The following is a 22,027-nucleotide window of genomic DNA, read 5'->3' as shown; positions in this document are numbered from 1 at the left end:
TATATATATATATATATATATATATATATATATATATATATATATATATATAGATTACCCAACTTCATATATTGAATTTGTTAGGTTGTCTAACTTTGTCATAACATTTATTATTATTAAACATGAACGATTTTTAATTCTATTTTATTGGATCTCTTTTTTCAGTAACACTATGCATTCTTATGCAACTCTAGTCACAGAACTAGAAAATGCGGTGAGGCAGATGGTGTTTCAAAGCTATGGAGTAGAGAAATACTATGAATCATTTAACGAATCAATGAACTATCTTTTTAAAGTAATGAAATACTCTGCACCAAAACCAGACCAGACTAACTTGGGTGTAGCAGTTCATACAGACAAGAGCTTTATCACCGTACTTGGCCAAATTAACGAGGTGAATGGATTGGAAGTTGAAATCGAGGATGGCAAGTGGATAACTTTTGAATTCCTTCCATTGTCCTTTGTTGTACTAGCAACCGATCCATTGATGGTAACGTTACTAGATTCTCTACTAATCTCACTCAGTAAAATTGGTTTTATATTGTTTTAGATTTCCTAATAAACGGTTTTAAAAGATTTAGGGCTCTTGTACATCTAGCACAGGTTCATTTTTGAACTTTATATATTTTAGGAACTATCTATTTTGTGAGCATTCGGTATGAATATTATTCATTATGAATATTTGTCACGACATTTATGATGAATACTTTCTCACATTATTCATAATGAATACTCACAAAAATGATGGTTCTTGGATTTATGAAATGTTTAAGATTCCTAAATGAAAATCAGTCAGTGTTACAATAAGTTTATATACATGATTTTTTTGAACGTCTTAACATGTTTTTAAGCATTTTTAATAAATGGTCTTATTAATTTTTTTATATGACATCATTTAAAATAACTTGGTCATATGTCACTTATCAAAAGAGTCCTATAAAAAACCCTAACAGAAATCTTTATTTTAAAATTTAATTCTCCTAAACACTTTGTATTCTATAAACTTATTGTAACACATTCACTTATCTCCAAATTACCAAATTATCATTATGTTTATTTTTCGTTTCTGTAATTAGGCATGGAGCAATGGTAGAGTGAAATCTCCTCGTCACCGAGTGATCATGAATGGGCAAGAAGACAGATACTCGATAGTTCTATTCTCATACAAGAAAGGGATCATACAAACACCAGAAGAAATTGTTGACCAAGAACACCCATTAAGATTCAAGCCGTTCGATCATTACAAGTTTCTTGACTTTGTCTCTAAAGATGAAAATTACTTGGACGAGAAAGCAATAAAATTGTTTTGTGGAGTGTGAAACATTCCTAATGAGAATGTGATATATTTGAAGAGGGAGGTAGGTATCTGAAAGGAGGAAAAAGTAAATTTACAATAATCATCAATCAATATCAGTATCAATGTCAATGTCAGTATCAATCTTAGTATCATTATCAATGTCAGTGTCAGTGTCAGTGTCAGTATCAGTATCAATATCAGTATCAGTATCAGTGTCAGTGTCAGTATCAGTATCAGTATCAGTGTCAATGTCAATGTCAATGTCAATGTCAATGTCAATGTCAATGTCAATGTCAATGTCAATATCAATGCCAATGTCAATGTCAGTATCAGTATCACTATCTGTATCAATATCAGTATCAATATTAGTATCATATTTTTCTCTATGTGTTTGTAACTTCAATTTATGAAATTAAGAAATAATATTTTCAAATAAAATTTCAATAAGTGGCAAAATGATTGGAGTTGTTTAACATATTAAAGCAAGTAATTTTTATGATTGAAACAAGTCTGTACCCTTCAAATATATATATATATATATATATAKAGAGAGAGAGAGAGAGAGAGAGAGAGAGAGTTTGGTTCAAATACTAACCAAATTTTTTGTGTTAACTGTGTTAACTATGTTAACCAAGCTCAACCAATCATATTCCATCTTTTCCTTTGGTTCAAATGTAACTCATATATTAAATACAATGGTATTTAAGTAATTTGTCATTTTATGTAACCCCCAAATAATTAATTGGGAGTTACATATCACAATTGATCATGATGCAATATTGACATTGGGGTTACACACGTGTTCATGTTCTATAATTCATATTTATTTTAATCGATAATTCTCATCTTTGACATATGAACACATCAGAAATCACACAGCCTTAGATGTCATGATTCATAAGTGTTCATGTATATTCAAGTCACTAGATGTTCATATGAATACATACACATACTCACACACACAAAACATATGAAAACATGTGAACACGAATGAAAACACACAACCCTAGATGCCTTTGTTCATAGGTGTTCATGTACATACAATAGAGTTGGCTTCTGAATATACATAAGATGTTCATACGGTTCAAATGTTGTTCATATGTCTAATCTTTTTTGTTTGATGTGGTTTGAAGATATACACAAGTTGTTCATATGTCTGTCAACTCATGTATCAAAGATATATTATTTTTTACCTAAATACCCTTTGATTTTTTGTTCACATATGTTAATTGAAAATATTAATTTAATAATTAATTTTTAAACATCATTAAATCACAACTGTTTATTATTCAAATTAACGGTCAAGATAGATTAACAAAGTTAACACGATAATCTTTGTTAGCATTTGAACCAGCACCGAGATATATATATATATATATATATATATATAACAATTACATGATCGGACGGGGAGTACGATACTTGTCCTTGGCCCCATCCCTGCTTTGAGACAAATGAGGATCCTCGTCCCCATACCCAATTTAGTGAGGAATCCCCCTTCCCGACCAAGATGAGTTGACTGGGTTCCCGACAGGTCGAGGCCTATTCTCATGCCTAAGTTGGAAGGCTTACTGACCAATAAATAGTTTTCACTAACTTCAAAGTGTTAGTGACCAAAAAAATATTGGTCACTAAATATTATTCAGTATTTACTCGTTGGAGAATCGTCGTTAGATAGGACATCATTTTCTATTCCCATTATCAAAAGTATGAACCCTTAAATTTATAGGGTTTCTCAGCATGGGATCTCAAAATAGATGATTGATCCACTTTGTTTCTATTATTTAGAAACAAAAATTCGTTATAGATTGTTAGGACCAATCTGTAGATGAGAATAAAACTAATATATATGTAACAATTTACACAACTAAAACCAAATAAAATAATAAACTGCTTATCTTTCGATGACAAATCCGAACTGAATGATATTTATACAGACAGAGGCCTACAAATTGCAGTATCCTAAGACGAAATTCGCCTCAGACGTGCTTGGTTTATGGACGCCGCCTAGATGGTACAACTATCTGATTGAATTGTATACGTCTGTTTGATCCTTTTGAATTGATAATTTGTCCATGGAATGAGTAAGAAGGAAGGAGAATGTATGGAAAAATTGGATTGCAAGATTTGGAGCTAGAGATGCATTTATACCTTTTCTTCTCAACCAAAATTAACCAACATAAACTACCCAAATCATCACGGGCACCTGTCAAGCGACCTTAGTAACATGCATGGTGGCATAAGTCACTATGTTACGAGACCAGAGAGATACACGAGAAGGTAGACGACCAAAGCCGAAAGTAAGGTCGCTTAAGACTTTGTTTTGGACTTTTGCAAAATTTCTTCATTAGGTCAAGAGACCCGAAGAACCATCCTTTGACATTTATGTATATGTCAATCTCACTCTCTAATGCCCAATGCAAGGTTCATTTACTTGCATTTTCACCTTTTCGTAACCAATCTGGCCATCTAGGAATAAGTTTATAGACCGACAAGAAATTCTATTTCCTTCGAATATGAGATCGAAACATTGTATAAGTTCCAATAGTAACATTCTCTTGTTCATCACGAACAATTGCATCTTCCTTAACATTAAGTTCTTGTATATAGGGGCTTAATCAAATGAGAAGTAATTAGTTTGTGGTAACTGTGAGATTTAATGTAAGTCAATTATTTAAGATAATTAATATTTTTCTTAAAATAAAATAGAAAAGTAAATTAGTAATTTGGGTTGATTATTCAATTTACTAAATTAGTAATTTGGGTTGATTATTCAATTTACTATAATTAGTTTAATATTCCAATTTACTTTAATTAGATTAGTTACTTCATTATATATATACACACACACACACGGACACGCAAGAACCAAAATCCGGTGGCCTCCTCCGGTCATCTTGTCCGACCAAGACGCCGTTTCCGACGACCATCTCCCTTCCCCCATTCCCGCTACTGACCACCATCTCATCTACATACCTATATACAACGTAGGTATCATAGTGGTACTACAGTTGGTATGACAATGGCACCACAATTGGTATCATAGTGGTCTCGAAGTTTACTTGATGTGTTTTGGATATCACATTCACATTGTATGTGTTTTGGGTATTTCATTGTGTATCTTGATATATTTTGGATATCACATGGTGTTCGTCGAATTAAGGTTTACCGGAGGCCAGAAGCAAGAGAGAGAGACAGAGAAGAGATAAAAAAAAATTAAATATTTAAAATGTTCTTTAATTAAAAATTTAAGTCAAATTACCGAAAATATTAGTTTCCTAATTTATCCATTGATTTTTGGTTGAGATTGGATCTTATAGTTATCACAAACTAACCATTCTCCTTTGAATGGACCCCTATATATATATATAGGGTTGGGTTCACGTGAGACCAATGGTTTTTCGTGAGACCCGTAAGACCAACTTATATCCATTGATCAATTTTATAATATAATGACAATGGTTAAAATTTAGCATTAAACTTTAAACTGTAGGGGTATTTTTGACCTATATATTTTTTTTATTTTTTTACCTCACGATCGAAAACAATGAAAAGCGATTCTTACTGCCTTTCTCCATGATCGACTTTGTGTTCTTCTTGGGATGAACTCGCATTCTCCCTCTAACGATCTCCTCTTTCTTCGACCAGTAAACAATGATTTAAAGCCTCAATTGGTCCAGAACTTTGATTGAAGATCTTCAATTGACAACTCCGACTACCATTGAACCTACATCACAAAATTTCATCCACAATGTCGATTTCAATAGAAATTGCCATTGATGTTGCTCCATTCTGCACTGAACTTCTCTACCTTAATTCAAGTAAGAAATCTTTTACATAAACGTAATTTGTTTATATTTAATTTTTTGCTTTTTAGGGTTTAAGACATTTCAGTGTCAAGAAAAAGGATGTCTAATGAAGATGATCAGCAACTTATCTCAAATAATGTTTTCAACAATGCAGAGGGTAATTAAGGCCATTAGCTTATTTTGATAATTGTTTTTTGTTGTGAAGATTCATTAATTGGATGCAATTATTCAAAACTCATTAAAAGAATGTTTTTACATATTTTGATTGTAGGAGAAAGAATGTCTAATGAAGATATTCACAAGAGAATCTCAGATGATGTTTATGATGGTGAACAATGTAATCAAGGTCATTGGTTTCTTTTAACTGATTGTTTTTTTTTCATTTTGGAGGTTTGTAAACTGAATATGCTTGTACTTTTTAAGAATATCTTAACATAAAGCCTTAACACACATTTTAACCCCTCTCAGTACATTATAGCATTACACAAGTAACCACCTGACTGAAGAAGGAAAAATTGGTCATACCTTCACAACAGGCATGCTGTGAAGGATGTTGGGCAGGTCATGGTTTGCTTCACAATAGCTATATCCATACATAACCATGACAATAACCCTTCTAGAACTGTTCACATCATATCATAACCATGATCGTAACTATTCTTGAACTGTACACACCATATCATCTATATGGATGTTGGGCAGGTCATGGTTAGCTTCACACTAGCCATGATCATAAGTAGAAGCCAAACATGGTTATTTAGTAATAAAAAAGACCTATATATCTACAGTTTGTATAGAAAAGCTGTTTGCCCATTTGTTTTCTCTGTCTTCTTTGAACCTTCACAACAGGCATGCTATGAAGGACGTTGGGCAGGTTATGGTTTGCTTCACAATAGCCATGTCCATACATAACCATGACAATAACCCTTCTAGAAATGTACACATCATATCATAACCATGACCGTAACCCTTCTTGAACTATACACACCATATCATCTATATGGATGTCGGGTAGGTCATGGTTAGCTTCACACTAGCCATGACCATAACTAGGAGCCAAACCTGGTTATTTAGTAATAAAAAAAGACAATATATATCTACAGTTTGTATAGAAAAGATGTTTATCCATTTGTTTTATCTGTCTTCTTTGAACCTTCACAACAGGCATGTTGTGAAGGATGTTGGGCAGGTGATGGTTTGCTTCACAATAGTCATGTCCATACATAACCATGACAATAACCATCAACAATACGCTACGTTTCAACGTTGGAGAAAAGATGCTGTAAAGTTACCATCAACAAAAGCAATGTTGAATGGAACTYCAGATACAAACAATGCGCTTTCGGACATATACTCATCAGTTGGACGCGTTACAAGTTGTTTGGGAAATGACATTGAAATACTTGGTCAGTTTCTTGAGTGTATCAAGTTGTTTGAGATTGAATTAGAATCTACTAGCATTAGCGAATCTTCAAGGAGCAAAAGGGATACAATTGAGTGCTTTATTGGAATAACACAACCTGCTGAAGTAATAATTAAAGTTTCTAGGAATGCAAGAAACAAGGGATGTTGGACTAGCAAGCGATATGTTGGTGCGCGAGAAGAGTCGATTAACAAAAGTTCAAGAGGCAAGAGAATCTGTAGAAATTGTCAGCAATGGGCTAATCACGACTCGAGGAATTGCCAAAAAAAGAAGGAATGATAAATTGATATGTTTGTTACTTTACATGATTTGTCCAATGAACTTTTATTTACATCATATTACCTTATAAAATTGAATTGGTTTTTTTGGGTATTTTAGATATTTATATTTAATTTTACCAGATAAGCACTTATTAAGTCACATTACTTTAGTGATGAAAATGGCAAGAATCAAGAATTTTAGTTGGAAACGTGATGATAAGGACTGAAAGTCTCATCCAGTTAATAATTACAGGGTTGATTGTTGCGAAGGTTACTTCCTAAAACTGAATAGTTGTATCAACTTAATGAAGAATACTTAATAAATCTCACTCTAGTGTGTTGACATACACGTTAATGTCATTAGATAGTAAAATGAAAACAAACATAAAAATTTAACTCCAATTATCAGTTGATAAATCTGTACCTTCACAACGTCCATGTTGTGAAGGTATGAAATTTTAAATCAATATATAGGAAGCTCATTAATTCTCATGAAGCTCATGAACTATAACTCAAAAAACTGCCAATCCTACTTTAGACATGCTACTTAAACATTATTATCATAACAAGCTGCCTAATAATTGACAACTTTCTTGAAAAAACAACCTCTTAGACCATTATATAGAGGAAAGCATAAAATAATGTACCCACATCGTTTCTCAAGCAAACCTTTTTTCCAATTCTTCCGTAGGTTTTTCCAAAAGTCGGTTTTGTTCTTTGACATCATAGTCTTGTCATTCCTTCACTTCGTCGGCTATTTTTTTTTTTTGTAAGGGTGTCCGGGCCAAAGCCCGACTAATCCCTGGCAAATTTGGAGGCTAAACATGGTCCCACTTAAATGTCGCCAACACTCCCCTCCCAGGGCTCGAACTCGGTTCATGACTATCCATGCCCAAGCCTTTACCACTAGGCTGAAACTCGGGTTCGTCGGCTACTTTACACTTCACTATATTCAAGTTGGATAGTAGAATCTTTGATGCGTATTTTTTTCTCAAATCATTAACTTGTTTTTCTTGGGCTTTGTTCTTGGTACCCTCTTTTACAAGACCGCATTTCCAATCTTTTGACTTTGACCCAAAAAAAAATCTCCATATGACGCATAGCAAAGACCCCACAATCAACATAATTTTTCTTTGTTCTCCAATCCATATCAACTCTTTCTGATTGAAGTTGTAACATCTCATAGGCTTTTGGATGATGAACTTCACATAAGTAGTTGCAAAATAATGAATCCTATAGAATTAAAATTAAATAAAAAAAATATATCATCAATCATACTTTTAACTCTATTATAAACAAAAGAAAATATTTATTATCAAATTTTAACATAACTAAAAGCTTACCAATGTTTCAGGAACAATGCCATAAACTTCTTTAATATTTTGCGTATGATTGATATTGTCTATAATGAGAAATGATGGCTTCTTAAGATTGAACACCACCAAGTAGAAATGTCGCCCTCTCAAGATTATAAAAAACACCTGTTTTATTAAATCCCAATACATAGAAAGTCCATAAAAATGTCACAGCAAACTACACAAAAAAGCTTATAATGGACTTTGAATAACTGAACCTTCACAACAAACATATTGTAAAGGTTCATTTTCAAGACACATAACCCTTTGTAACTGCCACCAAAAGAAATAAAAAGACAACATATATCTATAGATTGTATAAAAATCTGTTTACCCATTTGTTTTCTCTGCCTTCTTTGAACCTTCACAACAATTGCTGTGAAAGATGTTCCACAGGTCATGATAGTAACACACAAATTGAAAAGAACATGTAAATATAATATCTACTTTCATGTATATATGTAGAACAAGTTAAGATTCTTTACCGAATCAACTTTCAAGGATGCTATGGAAATGGTAAGTAAAACAAATAGAAAGCAGAATTGATTAATAAGGCAAAACATCAAATGTAAAACGTTCATTCAATTGTTACCTTCAATGCTCATCTCATTTTCATGTTCTGGAGTAGAAGTTCCCTTTGGATTACTTCTTAACTTGGCAACAAGCTTTTTTGTTAATGGCATTTTTCCTATTTTCTTTTTCGGCGAGTCTGAAGAAATAAAAAATAAATAGAACACGATAAGTACAAAAACTAGTTACTACTGTTTCTAATGTAAAGTTGCGTATATTCTACATACAAGCCATTGACATTAAAGCATGGGAAAGCATGATTCAGAATTGTAGATATATAATGAGACGTGTCAACAATGGTCATAAGATGAATATGAAACTAGGGTTTGAACTTGGAATCCATTAGAACAGAAGATGAAGAAGGAGAATAATACAATTTCATCAAAAAGAAAATCTAATTTTAGTTAATTACCGACATAAACTTAGCCTCCAATAGAGAATCAAAGTTCGATATAGGTAAAAGCCTTCAATCGAGAATCACAGTTCGCGTCTGGAGTTTGAAGAGGCTTCCGATGAGTGAAGAGATTAAGATTGAAAATCACAGTGGTTATACTAAAAATGACAAATTAGAAGATAACAGAAGACGAAGAAGAAGAACACAAAAAGAAAACCTAAGTTTTGTTACTTACCAACAGAAATTTAGCCTCCAATCGATGAGCAAAGTTCTCTAAGGGTAAACCTTCAATGGCGAATCAGTTCGCGCCTGGAGGGCTTTTGACGAATGAAGATAAAACCTGAAAAGTCAAACTTCAACTCTGATATACGAACCTTGAACCTTCATAAAAGCCACCAAATTTATCGATAATCACAAAACTGCCATTGGACGACTTCAGACCATTGATCAGATTGTTGATCAAATCCAATGGATATAAGTTGGTCTTACGGGTCTCACGAAAAACACTTGGTCTTACATGATCCTATATACACTCATTATTCCAAATTGAACATATAATTACATAAACTAATAATTTCTCTTACCTCCAACATGTTTTATACTGAATTATACGAATGAAAATTACCGATAAATATCATCTTATTCCAAATATTCAAAAATCACCTCAATTGGAGTTATAATGGGTTTACAAATTTTATAAAATCAACACACTACGTTTGCCATTTTTTTTGTGTCCTATAAACCATATTTTGTTGTAGTGTCGTTTAAACCTCCCTCTATGGTTATAAACTCAGTTATTTATGAGGGTCCAACATATGAATAAATAGTATAAAGAAATCCGAAGCATCATGGTAACTAAATTTTATACTAATCAACGAATCATTGTTAATGAATCGTATACGCTTTGAATTACAACAACAAACATCAGTAAATTTATGATGGAAGCCATTAAATTTTAAACAGACCTCTCGACAGCTCGTGAATCAAACAAGCATGAAAAAAGGGTTTATGCCTTAAACGAGTTAATTTCGTATTTATACAAAGAATTTCGTAGCCGATTTTAGCAAGCTAGAAACAAGAATCACAATAAATTCTACGAGTAAAGTTCACAAGTGATACATGTTAACCACAAGGGTGGTGCCTGATTGGTTTGAGCTTGACTCCAAAGGTCAAAAGTATCAGGAGGTCTCAGGTTCAAATCCAAGGAGGAACAAAAATCCCCTTGTGGCCATGGAGATTCAAATGCGGTGACTCCGGACTATCTGCAAAACAGATGGTCGTCTTGAAATTAGTCGGCTTGCATAACGGATTAGATATCTAGGTTAATAAAAAAAAAAAGTGATAGATGTTTGAAGGAAAAAATAAAACCAACTCAAAATCGAGTTTACCTCACCGTGAATTAGAGATGGCCAAAAACCGGTCCTGGGCCGGTCCCAATCGGTCATCACCTTTCTCATAACCGGCCAAAACCGGTCCCGGCGTAACCGGTCCCAGTCTCGGTCCCGGTCCCGTTCGAAAATGATAGGACCGTTCAAGGTACTTCATAACCGGTTATGGGCCACCGGTCCCGGTCCCGGTCCCAGTCCCAACCGGTCCTTGCATTAAAAAAATAAGATATTTTTAATGATATGTATTTTTAATACATTATAAAATTTACAATTGGGTCACTCAAATACACATTAAAAATGCGTTTTAATATAATTAAAATTAATGTTTTCTTATAAAAATACATTATAAAATTATTTAAAAATACATTTATTTATAAAATTATTTGAATTTTCGGGCCCGGCCGGTCCCATAACCGGTCCCAGTCATCCGGCGGTCCCGGGCCGGGCCGATTTGGCCATCTCTACCGTGAATGAGAGACTTCCATAACCAGGCCATATGGTTTTCAGTTAGATATAAATATTGGAGTTTCAAAAAAGATAACAAAAGCGGGGATAGCTCAGTTGGGAGAGCGTCAGACTGAAGATCTGAAGGTCACGTGTTCGATCCACGTTCACCGCATAAATGGAATTTTATTGATTTTTCTTGAATTTATATTATATTTTTTTGGCAAATTTTATATTATATTTTTTAGCAAATTGTATGAAAAAGTAACGTACTTTAACTTGATTTATATTTTGAGTAACGTACTCTTAAACCTTCCATCTTCTAAAGTTTTAAACATTTAAATACCCGGGTAACCGGTTGAAGCATTAACCGGTTACCATGCTGATCTGACGAGTGATGTGGTATTCACCTCAGTAGATACCACATCACTCGTCACATCAGCATGGTAACCGGTTAATGCTTCAATCGGTTATCCGAGTATTTAAATGTTTAAAACATTACATCTTAGATACCAAAATGAAAGTTTTGAAAGTACATTACTTAAATTATGAATCAAGTTAAAGTAATTTACTTTTTTCATGCAACTCGCCGATATTTGTTTTTCAGGTACGCGAAACTCGCCGATATTTTATCCAGGAACCCTAATTTGTATGTGTAGATTGCTTCCATGTTTGTTTAAGATCTGATTTAGGGCTAAGAAATGGGATTAATCTGCATTAAAATTCGTAACACGGGAACATGTGAAGGTCTTTGCCTGTTTGAGTTTGCGAATGTGTTTTTTCTGGTTCTGAAATTCCGGTTGATGTGGTGCCTTTGCTTAGAATAGTTTTATGTTGCTTGCTTATTCGTTTTTTATTTTATATGAACAGATAGTGCTCGAATGAGCTTTAATTTATGGGTATGAATTTATTAGAGTTAACCACTTGTAATAAGTACTACAAATAACAAAATGTGTGTGTTGGATTTTAATCAATTTCATGTTATATTGTGTATTAGATTTGGCATACAAGAGTAAGTCGAATACATGTTATGATATGTGCTTTTTCAGTATACATTTTACAAAGGAATGAAGGATGCAAACCAGAGGCTATATATGGATATGAATTAAGAGGCATAATATGAACTGATTTTAACTAGTTTTGTATATGACTTTGAGTCTAAGGGGCTGTTTGTTTTTAATAAAAAAGCTCTTAATGTCCTCTTAAGTCTGAATAGGTCAGACATTAGAGGATTCAGTGTGTTTTTTTTTTTCAATTAAGAGCTTAAAAGCTCTTATTAGGTCTGAAAATTTAAGTGGTTGAGAAACTTCTTATTACCTCTTATTTCAAATCGTCGCCTACCTACTCTGATCTCTTTACGTTCGATTTCTCTGGATCAACTCTTATGTCTCGATCTCTCATCTCTCAACTCTGTCAACTGTCAATCCATATCAACTCTCGATCTCTCATCTTCAAACTTCAGATTTCAGACGCAAAAAACAAACAGTCTGATTGATTTAGATTTCAGACTTTAGCACCACTTCTTAAAAATCAGAAGTGAATTCAGACTTCAGACTTCAGCACCTCTTAAAAAACAAACGCCACCTAAAAGTGATGAGCAACAATCTGTAGGAATTCAATGTCTTGAAGTTTACTGTTTACCATTCACGATTTATCAGTCTTGGTTCTTCTTTTCAAAAGCTCTCGGTTTCTTTTTTCATTTTACCTTTTGGTCCCAAGCTCCTCCCTGTTCTTCAACTTCTTCCTAATTTTTTTTACTGACAAACTCTTTGAAGCACTTGGTTTGCTACCAAAACTCTGTGCAAAAACTTTTTCACAATCCGGTTGTATTTCATGGGAATGTTAGATGACAGGTTGTTTACATTACATCCCACCCCCAGACCCTACTTCCAGTTGGACATATTGGTTTGGTTTGGTTTGGTCTAGTTCTTTACGTTGGTGAAACGAGTTAGAATTGTCCATAGAAGGCCAACAAAGTGTTTATAGAGGCTCTTATTAGCAGTTGGGTGCTATGTGTTTTGTTATTTTTGACAATGCAGAGGACATTTTAGAAGACGGTTTCCCATTTTTTGTTTTAATATCATGGTTGTATGTCGACAATACAAAAAGTTTCTTTATGGAAAAATTTAATATTCAACTTATGAAGTAACATCAACTGCTGTTACAACGCAATACAGATTGTATTGTCAAAAGTTCAGGAACAACCTTAGTTTTTTGATTAAGTTATTAACCATCTTAAAGTGAATATTGCAATATTTTATTTAGCTTAAAGTGATATCAACTGTTGTTACAAGACATTTTGGATGGGTTTGGTTTGGTCTAGTTTTTTACACGTAACATCCTGAACCATCGGGCTATAAAACCGGTCCCATTTCGACTTAGAGATGGCCAAATGGGCCCGGTTACATTTTTCGTAAAAATAGAAGGCCCGGCCTGGGACCGGACCCATTTTTCAAAAATATTATTATTTTATTGCCGATACCCAACATCCATATGACCATTTTTTTTTTCCTATTTTGACCCTTTTTTTTGTCTCAATGACCATCTATTCACTATATATAAGTTATATGGTGTATGAGGGAAAACACCGACTCAAAGATGTTCACAATTCTTGTTATAATTAGTGATTTCGGCTTGTATTCTTGAAAAAAAACGTACTTTTGAAGTTTATTTAATTGACTAAATTATAGATTTCCAAGTGTATTAGAATAACACATTTATATTATTTAAAAAAACTTTGAAAAAAGAAAATTATGTAAAAATCGATTTAAATATATATATAGGGCCGAATTGGGCCCGCTCCTGACCCGGGACTGAAACCGGTTTCAAAGTACCGTAATCGGGCCTCGGGTTTTTGGTCGGAGCCAGGACCGAGACCAGGATCGGTTACGAAAATAATGTTTGGGACCGAAACTAATTTGAATCCAATCCGACCAAATCGGGCCAATTTTTTACCATCTCTACGTTCCGTGATTCCGTCCCAAATCGGGCCCAATTTTTTGCCAATGGCTACTTAGAAGCCCACATGCATTTTTGTGGTCGACACCTGGCAGTTGGCAGGCGTTTATAATCGGATCCAATTATTTTCACCCGAAAGATCGGATCCAATTATTTTCACCCGAACGGTCGGATCATATCAGCGTTGGCTGCGACCACCAACGCTACTTCAAAGCTTTCGGAGCCCTAACTTGAACAAATCGATCAAAAATCACCCAAACTCACTTTGTTTTTCAGGAACACAAGAACTGCAACTACGATGGCGATGGCGGCACTGAGAAGAGAAGGGAGGCGTCTCGTGCCTCTTGTTTCTTCTCCAAGACCTATCAATGCGATTCAATCCACTCTTGCTCCCGCTGAGTACGATCTCGTATCCATTTCTTGATCTGTTTGATATTATTTTCTGTGATCGATGTATTGTCATTTCTAGGGTTTTAATTTTAAATGGTTGGATTTTTAATCTTTTATATTAATTTTTTTGCCGTTCTGCTTCAAATTTGGGTTTTTGATTTAGATAGGAGGTTGATGTGGTTTGATTTTGATATTCGATCTGAATCACGTTATAGTGCTCATATTGTGTGTCTTTGGTGTTCAATTATCTTGTTATTCTCGCACCCTTCGTGGATGTAAACGGGATGGTTGTGGCTAGGTCAAATATATGATATCCCCGATTGAAAATTTGTGTGGGTTTTCTAATGTATTTAAGAATCATGTTTGTAGCATTGTCATGAATTTTAAATGTACTTTCTGTTTTTTTTTTTTAATTTATGACAATTTCGATGTTGAAAACCAGCACTACTTCAAATCACATTAGTTTTCTAAGTTTTTCGAATGGGATAATTTTAAGTTGTGGCGGTTAGGACTCCACACAAATTTAAAGAGACACATTGAGTCAGGTGGAATCCAATATAGCTGCAAACCATGTTAATGTTTTTAGGTCCTCTATGCTAGGTTCTAACTTTTTTCAGTGTGAGTTGTTCCCAATTTGGATTCTTGAACCATTTTTAAGGTAATATAGATATTCGTTTCTCAGAATCCACACGATTTTTTCTCTCTTATTGTAATTCTAACCTACAGGAGTAGGCAATTGCATTTACATCATCAACCTTCCATATGGTTTGGATCAACTCAAAGTCTGCTACTGTAGTTGATGAACGTAGAGCTTTCATGGTCTGAAACATGTTTTAGCAATTTTGAAAATTAACCAAGTTTGTTGGGAAGTGCCAAATCAAAGAAAATGAAAGAGGTAAACAAAAAATAACATAAAAGAGCAAGAGTTTTTATTGTTAAAACACATTTTTACCTTTTTCTTGGAGAAAGATGTATTTTTTTCATCAACCGAAATATGAAATGTTTCATTGCCTTACATATCCTATTTCAATACTACCTTTTGAGAATTAAGCAGATGCGCATAATACCATAACTCATAAGACAAGTAAAAAGGTGGTGAAGTAGGTGTTCTGCTCACTGGTTATGGTAGCAATCTTGATGTTGTAGTTGTCATCGATAGATGGAGAAGCCTTCTCACACTGTGATCAATCTGAGCAGCCTCCTCAAGCATTACTTTATTGGTTCCCAGGGCTCTATTTACTTTATTCATAAGAATTTTCCGTACAGAAGTGGTAATGTATAAGATGCATATATTATCAATATCAACACCATATTTTTTGAAGAGATTAGCAGCTAAATTAGAAATATTAATGGATTTAAGACTATGCAAATACCTATTTTTACTATATCTGGTGAATCGTGACTTGACTCATTTGGTGCATGGATATTAGATAAAGTTTAAAGAGCTGTGAACTTTGAGTCATGGCTTATATGAGTTGATTGTTGTGGCACTGGCAAATCTTTTATTCATGTAGTGGATTCTTTTGTCTCAAAATCTTAATAATATTCATATTCACTACTTAAAATGGTTATTTTAGGTATTCATTAGAAGGAGACGTGTGCTTTGAATTTGGCCAGTTGATACAAAAAATTGGAAAATTGGCTGTATCCCACTGTAGATCCTACATAGTTGGTTCTCGTTCTTCACAGACGACGAGTGTAAAAGGAACATCAGTCGACAAAAGGATCCCTCTAAGATGATCAATTGCCAACTCCATCCGGAATTCCTTCAATTATTTGTCTATCCAAAAAATGATATCCACCTCGTTTGTGAACAATATAAGAAAATAGCAGGGGTAGTATAATAGGGGAGGGGTTAGAGCGGGAAGGGCATTCTGTTTTGCAATCAGTTGGGTGAGACCCTTTGGGAGGGACCTGACCTCTTGAAAGGCAGAGAGTTAAGCATTCTATAGAGAGTAAAAACTTTGATTCCTTTATCAATCAATGTTCATCAGCCAATAATTTGCACAACTCAATGTTTGATTAATGATTATTGCATGTTGGTTGGTGTTTGCAGAGAGCAGGTTGGCCTTGGGGTTCGCTCCATTTCAACTCAAATTGGTAATGACATAATACCATCTTGTTATGCTACCATCGCTTGTCACTATTTTAGGACATTTATGCCATCTAGTCTTTTAATGATTCTAGTACTCTTCCTGAGTGTTCATGGTGCTAAGTATTGTTTGGGCAGTTAGAAACCGTATGAAGAGTGTTAAGAATATTCAGAAGATTACAAAGGCCATGAAGATGGTTGCAGCTTCGAAGCTGAGAGCAATTCAAGTTAGAGCCGAGAATTCTCGTGGGTTATGGCAACCATTTACTGCTCTGCTTGGTGACACCCCAAGTATGTTTTTGTCATTAACTCATTTTTTTTTTGCATCTGGTCGCTTCAACCTAGTTGCCTGCTTCCACTTTTATGTATGCATGGTTGATAAATTTTCACAAAACAATGATTAGAGAAAAAAGACTTTCTAGTTGCATTATACATCTTAGGATCTGCAGTTTGTGCTGTGTGCACATGCTAATGCTAATCTGCAAATTTTTCTACTCGAATAATGTTAATATATGATGATTTAGTTATTAATGCTATGGAGTTTTTAGTTGCTAAATCTGTCCTAGGATAATATAATGCTGGAGTAGCAGCAGTTTGATGGAGTTGTATGGACCAAAGTCAGTGTCAATAATAACTTGCAATTGTTACTAAGGGGCTAATAACTAATAAGTAATACTGGAATGGAACTTGCTTTCCTGAAAATGCTGGTCTTATTTTGGGACGCCAAAATGGAAATTGTTACATTTAGGATGGGCTGGAGGGAGTATTTCTTTTTTGGGCAAATTGCATGAGAATGTAACTTTGGTCCAATTCCTAATTTGTGCGACCTACCTTAGAGCTCGAACGTTTATGCACCTGGTTTACATCTGAGAATTTCTTAAAATGAAAGTACTTTATTCTAATTTGTGTAACGTACTTTGGTCTAAATATCGGAGATATATCACATCCGAGATACCAAAATGAAGGTTTGGGAAGTATGTTACATAAAATAGGAATCATACCAAAGTATGTTGCATTTTCATGCAATTTGCTCATTTTTTCCGAGGAGCCTTTTGAGACATTAAATTGAAGTTAAACATTGTTGCACAAAGGAGATCAAAGTTAACGTATTACTAAAAATAAACTATACCGACATATTCATTCAAGGTATGGTTTGAACTTCGAACAACACGACACTAAAATAGTTTTGTTTTTTTAAAGATGCAATTTGTTGCCTATTTGTTGACATTTCTCATTTCTTATTATTTAACTAGGTGTGAGTGTGAAGAAGAATGTCATCGTCACTATTTCTTCTGACAAGGGTCTTTGTGGTGGTATTAATTCTACGTCAGTGAAGATAAGCAGGGCTCTTCACAAGATCAATTCTGGTACGTACATAAAAAGTTCAGTGGATTAAATTTTCAATATTATCGGATATCAAGCTTCATTTATATATTTGCATCCATGCAGGTCCTGATGCAGAATGTAAATATGTGGTTTTGGGAGAAAAGGCAAAGGCTCAACTGATTCGTGACTCTAAGAAGCACATTGAGTTGACCATGACTGAATTGCAAAAGAATTTTCTGAACTACACCCAGGTAGCCCTGTTTTTATGCTAGCACATATGTAACGACTTAGTAAGCTTGCATCTTGTTGGTGCACAAGAGTGGACAGTAAATGGATATCAGTAAATTCACATCTCTCTCTAATTCTTATCCAATTTCTGTTATCCGTACCCGAAAATACCCGATGTTTTAAATGTCCTTGATGATATATGATATATGATATATATATATATATATGTGTGTGTGTGTGTGTGTGTAGTTGACATATTTTTGTCCTTGTTGCCTGTTCGCACACACCCTTGTTCTAGTTTATTTCCCTGCATCTCATGCCCTCCGGTTCATTTTCAAAATCCTCTAAACTTTCAAAAAAAATGCCAATTTTTTTATTTCTCTAATTTCTCTTAAATCTTTTTCGCAAGCCGGGTATTTATGGAAATGGCCTCTCTATCTCTTGGATGGAGGAACGGAGGAATGGCCTGTATACATCCTACCCCGACCCTACTTTCGAGTGAGATATATTGGATACGTTTGGTTTGGTTTGTAATTGATGTTTTTTGTATGAACAGTAATGTTATTGAAAAATAGGTATGCTTACTCCATCCTTTTTAGCTAAAACTTGTTCTTAACAATTAAATATAACTTAAAGACATTGCTTGCTACACAATAGTCTTTTATCATCCCTAATATTAAATTGTAAATTCTCATAAAAAACCACACGTCTAAATGCATACATCATCCAAAATGGATTTGATTCAAACCCGTCTCTGACAAAAATGAATATATCCATATCTGCATGCGGTACAAATGGTCTGAATATAGTTACAATCACATCCAACCCGTTTTGTAGACCGTAATGGCAAGATGCACGCCATGAGTCATGGCCTTAAAAAAATTATTTTCTTTGCAGGTATCTGTAATTGCAGATGACATCTTAAAGAATGTGGAGTATGATGCATTGAGGATAGTATTTAATAAGTTTCAATCAGTTGTCTCATTTCTGCCTACAACTGCAACTGTGTTGTCCCCTGAGGTAAATAATGTGTTTTAAATCCAAGGTTTGTCACTACATACTTATAATTAGGCATTCTTTTCTTAAAGGTTGTGGAAAGAGAATCCGAAGCTGGGGGAAAGATTGGCAGTCTGGATTCCTATGAAATTGAAGGTGGTGAAACGAAGTCAGAAGTTCTTCAGAATCTTTCTGAATTCCAGTTTTCATGTGTAAGCCCTCGTATTTTTAACAACTTATATAAAAATCATTCCCCTCATTCCAATATAAGGGTGCATTTGATATCCAGGCAGCATTTGGTAAGACATAACTAGACATGACAGAACAAATAAAATGATCAATTTACCCCTACTTAGTTGTTTATATATTTTGATTTATTTATGTAATCTATTTAATTATAATAAAATAAATATTTTTATATGATAAGTATATCATCAGAAAGTTCTTGTCTAGACGATTAAAATGACACCGGAATAAAAAGTTTATGTAGTTTCTTATTTTTATTTTTTAACTTTTCTATATTATTTTATTATTATTAATATTTAATAATGTACATAACTTGATCAAAATATAGAAACCCGTATAAAAATAATATTTTGAAGACAATAAAGTGAAAGTTTAAAGAGCATAAAATACCATAAATAAAATTTAAAGAATGAATAAAATGTAAAGACAGAGGTGTATTTGATGTTTTAGAAGAGAATTAAGTTTTATATTAAGGTTATATTGGTAAAATATAGGTTTGTTCCATCTTGTTCCACCTTGTTCCCTGGGGGTGGGGATGGAGGTGGAGGTGGAGGTGGAACATACCCGTTCTACTTTGTTCTAGTATGTTCCACATAAAAGTCCCACCAAATGTTGAACTGTGATCCCTGTTTTGTTCTATCCTATCCATTATACCAAACACACCCTAAATGTTCACAATAATTTTTTAGCCATAGTTTTTTCTACATTTATCTATATATATTTTGAAGTTGGGAAGAAATCAAGTTGGGTGTTTTAAAGTAAAAAGTTACACTTTGAAGGGGGTATTTTTTATTCGGATTAGAACTTCGTGGTAGATTTATGGTTCTTGCTCTGTTAAAGACTGGTCTTTTTATTGCCTGCTAGCAACTATTAAAATGATTTTGTATTTGAAATAGCGCACGTTCCCGTTTAACTACTTATCCTATTGTTGTCACTGTCTTTTAATGTGCTCAGGTAATGTTCAATGGAGTTTTGGAGAATGCATGCAGTGAACAAGGAGCTCGGATGTCTGCCATGGACAGCTCCAGCAGAAATGCCGGTGATATGCTTGATCGTCTCACACTTACTTACAACAGGTCCTCTCTCTCTCTCTCTCTCTCTCTCTCTCTCTCACACACACACACACACACAACCCCAACCGCATAATTGAGACTAATTCCTATGTGTATATATAGGGGACCTTCATTTGAAAACCCATAAAATTGTGATAACCTTGCGAACCGGTGTATCTTACACTATTTCACATGATTTTTTTTCATCTACGACTTGGATCTAGTCTATTGATTAACATAAATTTGTTTCACAATGTCGACATTTTTTATGTATTTGTGACACATAAATACAACCAAAAAGTTTCACATTATAAACTGAATGCATATGAAACAAACATAATATACATTGTTTATAAATGTATTAAATTCCAGCCTTAGATGGAAAAAATCATGTGAAACAATACCTCGATAATAATTCTCACAGTTACCAAAATATATTTTGCTCTCAAATGATGAAGGCCCTATATATACACACACACACACATACATACATAGGGGCCGTTTGTAAATATATAAATATATACATACATAGGGGCAGGTTGTAAATATCTTGAGAAAACTAAAATTCATGGTGATCTTTGAATCATTTACATTGTGGTTGTCTTGTTTTTGTTTTATATCAAACCAAACCGAACCGAATGAACCCAATTCATCTCACTGGGAGGTGGGTCTGTTGAGGTTAAGATGTACACAAATCTGCCTTTTTTGTGTGGACCCACTGTTTGTTTTATTTTCCCTCAATCCCAAAACAAATGTGCACATTGAAAAAGGTATATAGTTTTTGTAACGTGTAAGTATTACACTTTTAAAATTAATTAAATGACAAATTTCACCCTTAGGTAGTAATGGACTTCATCTCATAGTTAAGGGTATAATTGGAAAAGACACTTTATTTTGGGCCCGAGGGAGTATTTGTTTTAGGGTACATTGATATTAATTATATGCTCATCTCTTCATCGCCATCTGATGTTACCAGGACTCGTCAAGCATCGATCACTACTGAACTCACTGAGATTATTTCCGGAGCGTCTGCATTGGAAGGTTAATTGTTTCGTGTTTGTTACTTATCTTTTTTCTTTTTTGCAAAAGCCAGAAGGTAACAAAAATAAGACCATACGTTTGTTGAAGTCCTCAAATAATCTGGGCTTTGATTAACTTTTCTATCAGGGGCATATCTGTCTTTTTGCAGTTAAGTTTATTTGAGGTTTTCTCGTTGTTATGAATGGATATGGGCTTTGAGCCAAATTTCATTTGCAATGTTCATGTATGTTGTTGGTTATTGATATGAATTTGACAGTTTTACCCTTTATTGATCATATCCAAACATGTCATTGGGTAGGGTTTATTTCACAAAATGTAACCATCTTAAAAGCATGTGTTTGATTAGGGGTGTTAACGGGTCGAGTTAGCTGAAAGTTGATCAAGCATGGCTTGAAAATATATGACCAGTGTAAGGGCAGGAGCTCGAGTTTGATACTCATTCATGACAATAATTTTTGTATTTTTGGTATATGATTTATGAACATGTTTGGCTTGAAAAGGTATATGGCTGAATGGTTAGACTCGACTTTAAAATTTTAATTGAGCTTACAAACGAGTTGAGTCAAACATTGTTATTATGGAACTCCGACTCCTTAAGTTGAATGAGTTTTATTGTGTGAATGTGTTTAAAGGATCGATGGGAGCTCGACAATTCTTAAGCTTGAGCTCGAATAGCTTGTTAAAACCCCTACGTTTGACACTAGCAACGACTATGCGTTTGGTTTGTTCCATGAGGTGGTCTTGAAGGTACGGACAAA

General features: G+C 34.1%; 2 protein-coding genes and 1 non-coding gene across 3 annotated transcripts in view; all 3 read left to right on the top strand.

Moving 5' to 3' along the window:
* LOC112526048 (probable 2-oxoglutarate-dependent dioxygenase AOP1) overlaps window positions 1-1,347 on the top strand; it is a 3,258-nt gene extending 1,911 nt beyond the window's left edge. The window contains exons 2-3 of the mRNA XM_025136428.1: window positions 166-490; window positions 1,077-1,347. Coding sequence (XP_024992196.1) covers window positions 166-490; window positions 1,077-1,319 — 568 coding nt within the window. The 3' untranslated portion in view covers window positions 1,320-1,347. The remainder of the gene's footprint in view (window positions 1-165; window positions 491-1,076) is intronic.
* A 9,695-nt stretch (window positions 1,348-11,042) lies between these two features.
* Window positions 11,043-11,115, top strand: TRNAF-GAA. Its single transcript has one exon. It is a non-coding gene; the product is annotated as a tRNA-Phe (tRNA).
* A 2,979-nt stretch (window positions 11,116-14,094) lies between these two features.
* LOC112524557 (ATP synthase subunit gamma, mitochondrial-like) lies at window positions 14,095-21,537 on the top strand. The gene is made up of 9 exons (XM_025134429.1): window positions 14,095-14,297; window positions 16,345-16,388; window positions 16,519-16,671; window positions 17,634-17,747; window positions 17,830-17,957; window positions 18,832-18,954; window positions 19,023-19,142; window positions 20,131-20,252; window positions 21,205-21,537. Exons 1-9 carry the CDS (start codon window positions 14,197-14,199, stop codon window positions 21,272-21,274), a joined length of 975 nt encoding a protein of 324 aa, XP_024990197.1. The 5' UTR covers window positions 14,095-14,196; the 3' UTR covers window positions 21,275-21,537.
* Window positions 21,538-22,027: the final 490 nt, after the last annotated feature.

This window comes from Cynara cardunculus (genome assembly GCF_001531365.2).
Source record: "Cynara cardunculus var. scolymus isolate 2C chromosome LG 13, CcrdV1, whole genome shotgun sequence".
In the NCBI taxonomy this organism is placed as follows: Eukaryota; Viridiplantae; Streptophyta; class Magnoliopsida; order Asterales; family Asteraceae; genus Cynara; species Cynara cardunculus.
The sequence above is the reverse complement of the archived record's forward strand: the minus strand, read 5'-3'. Positions and strand labels throughout refer to the sequence as shown.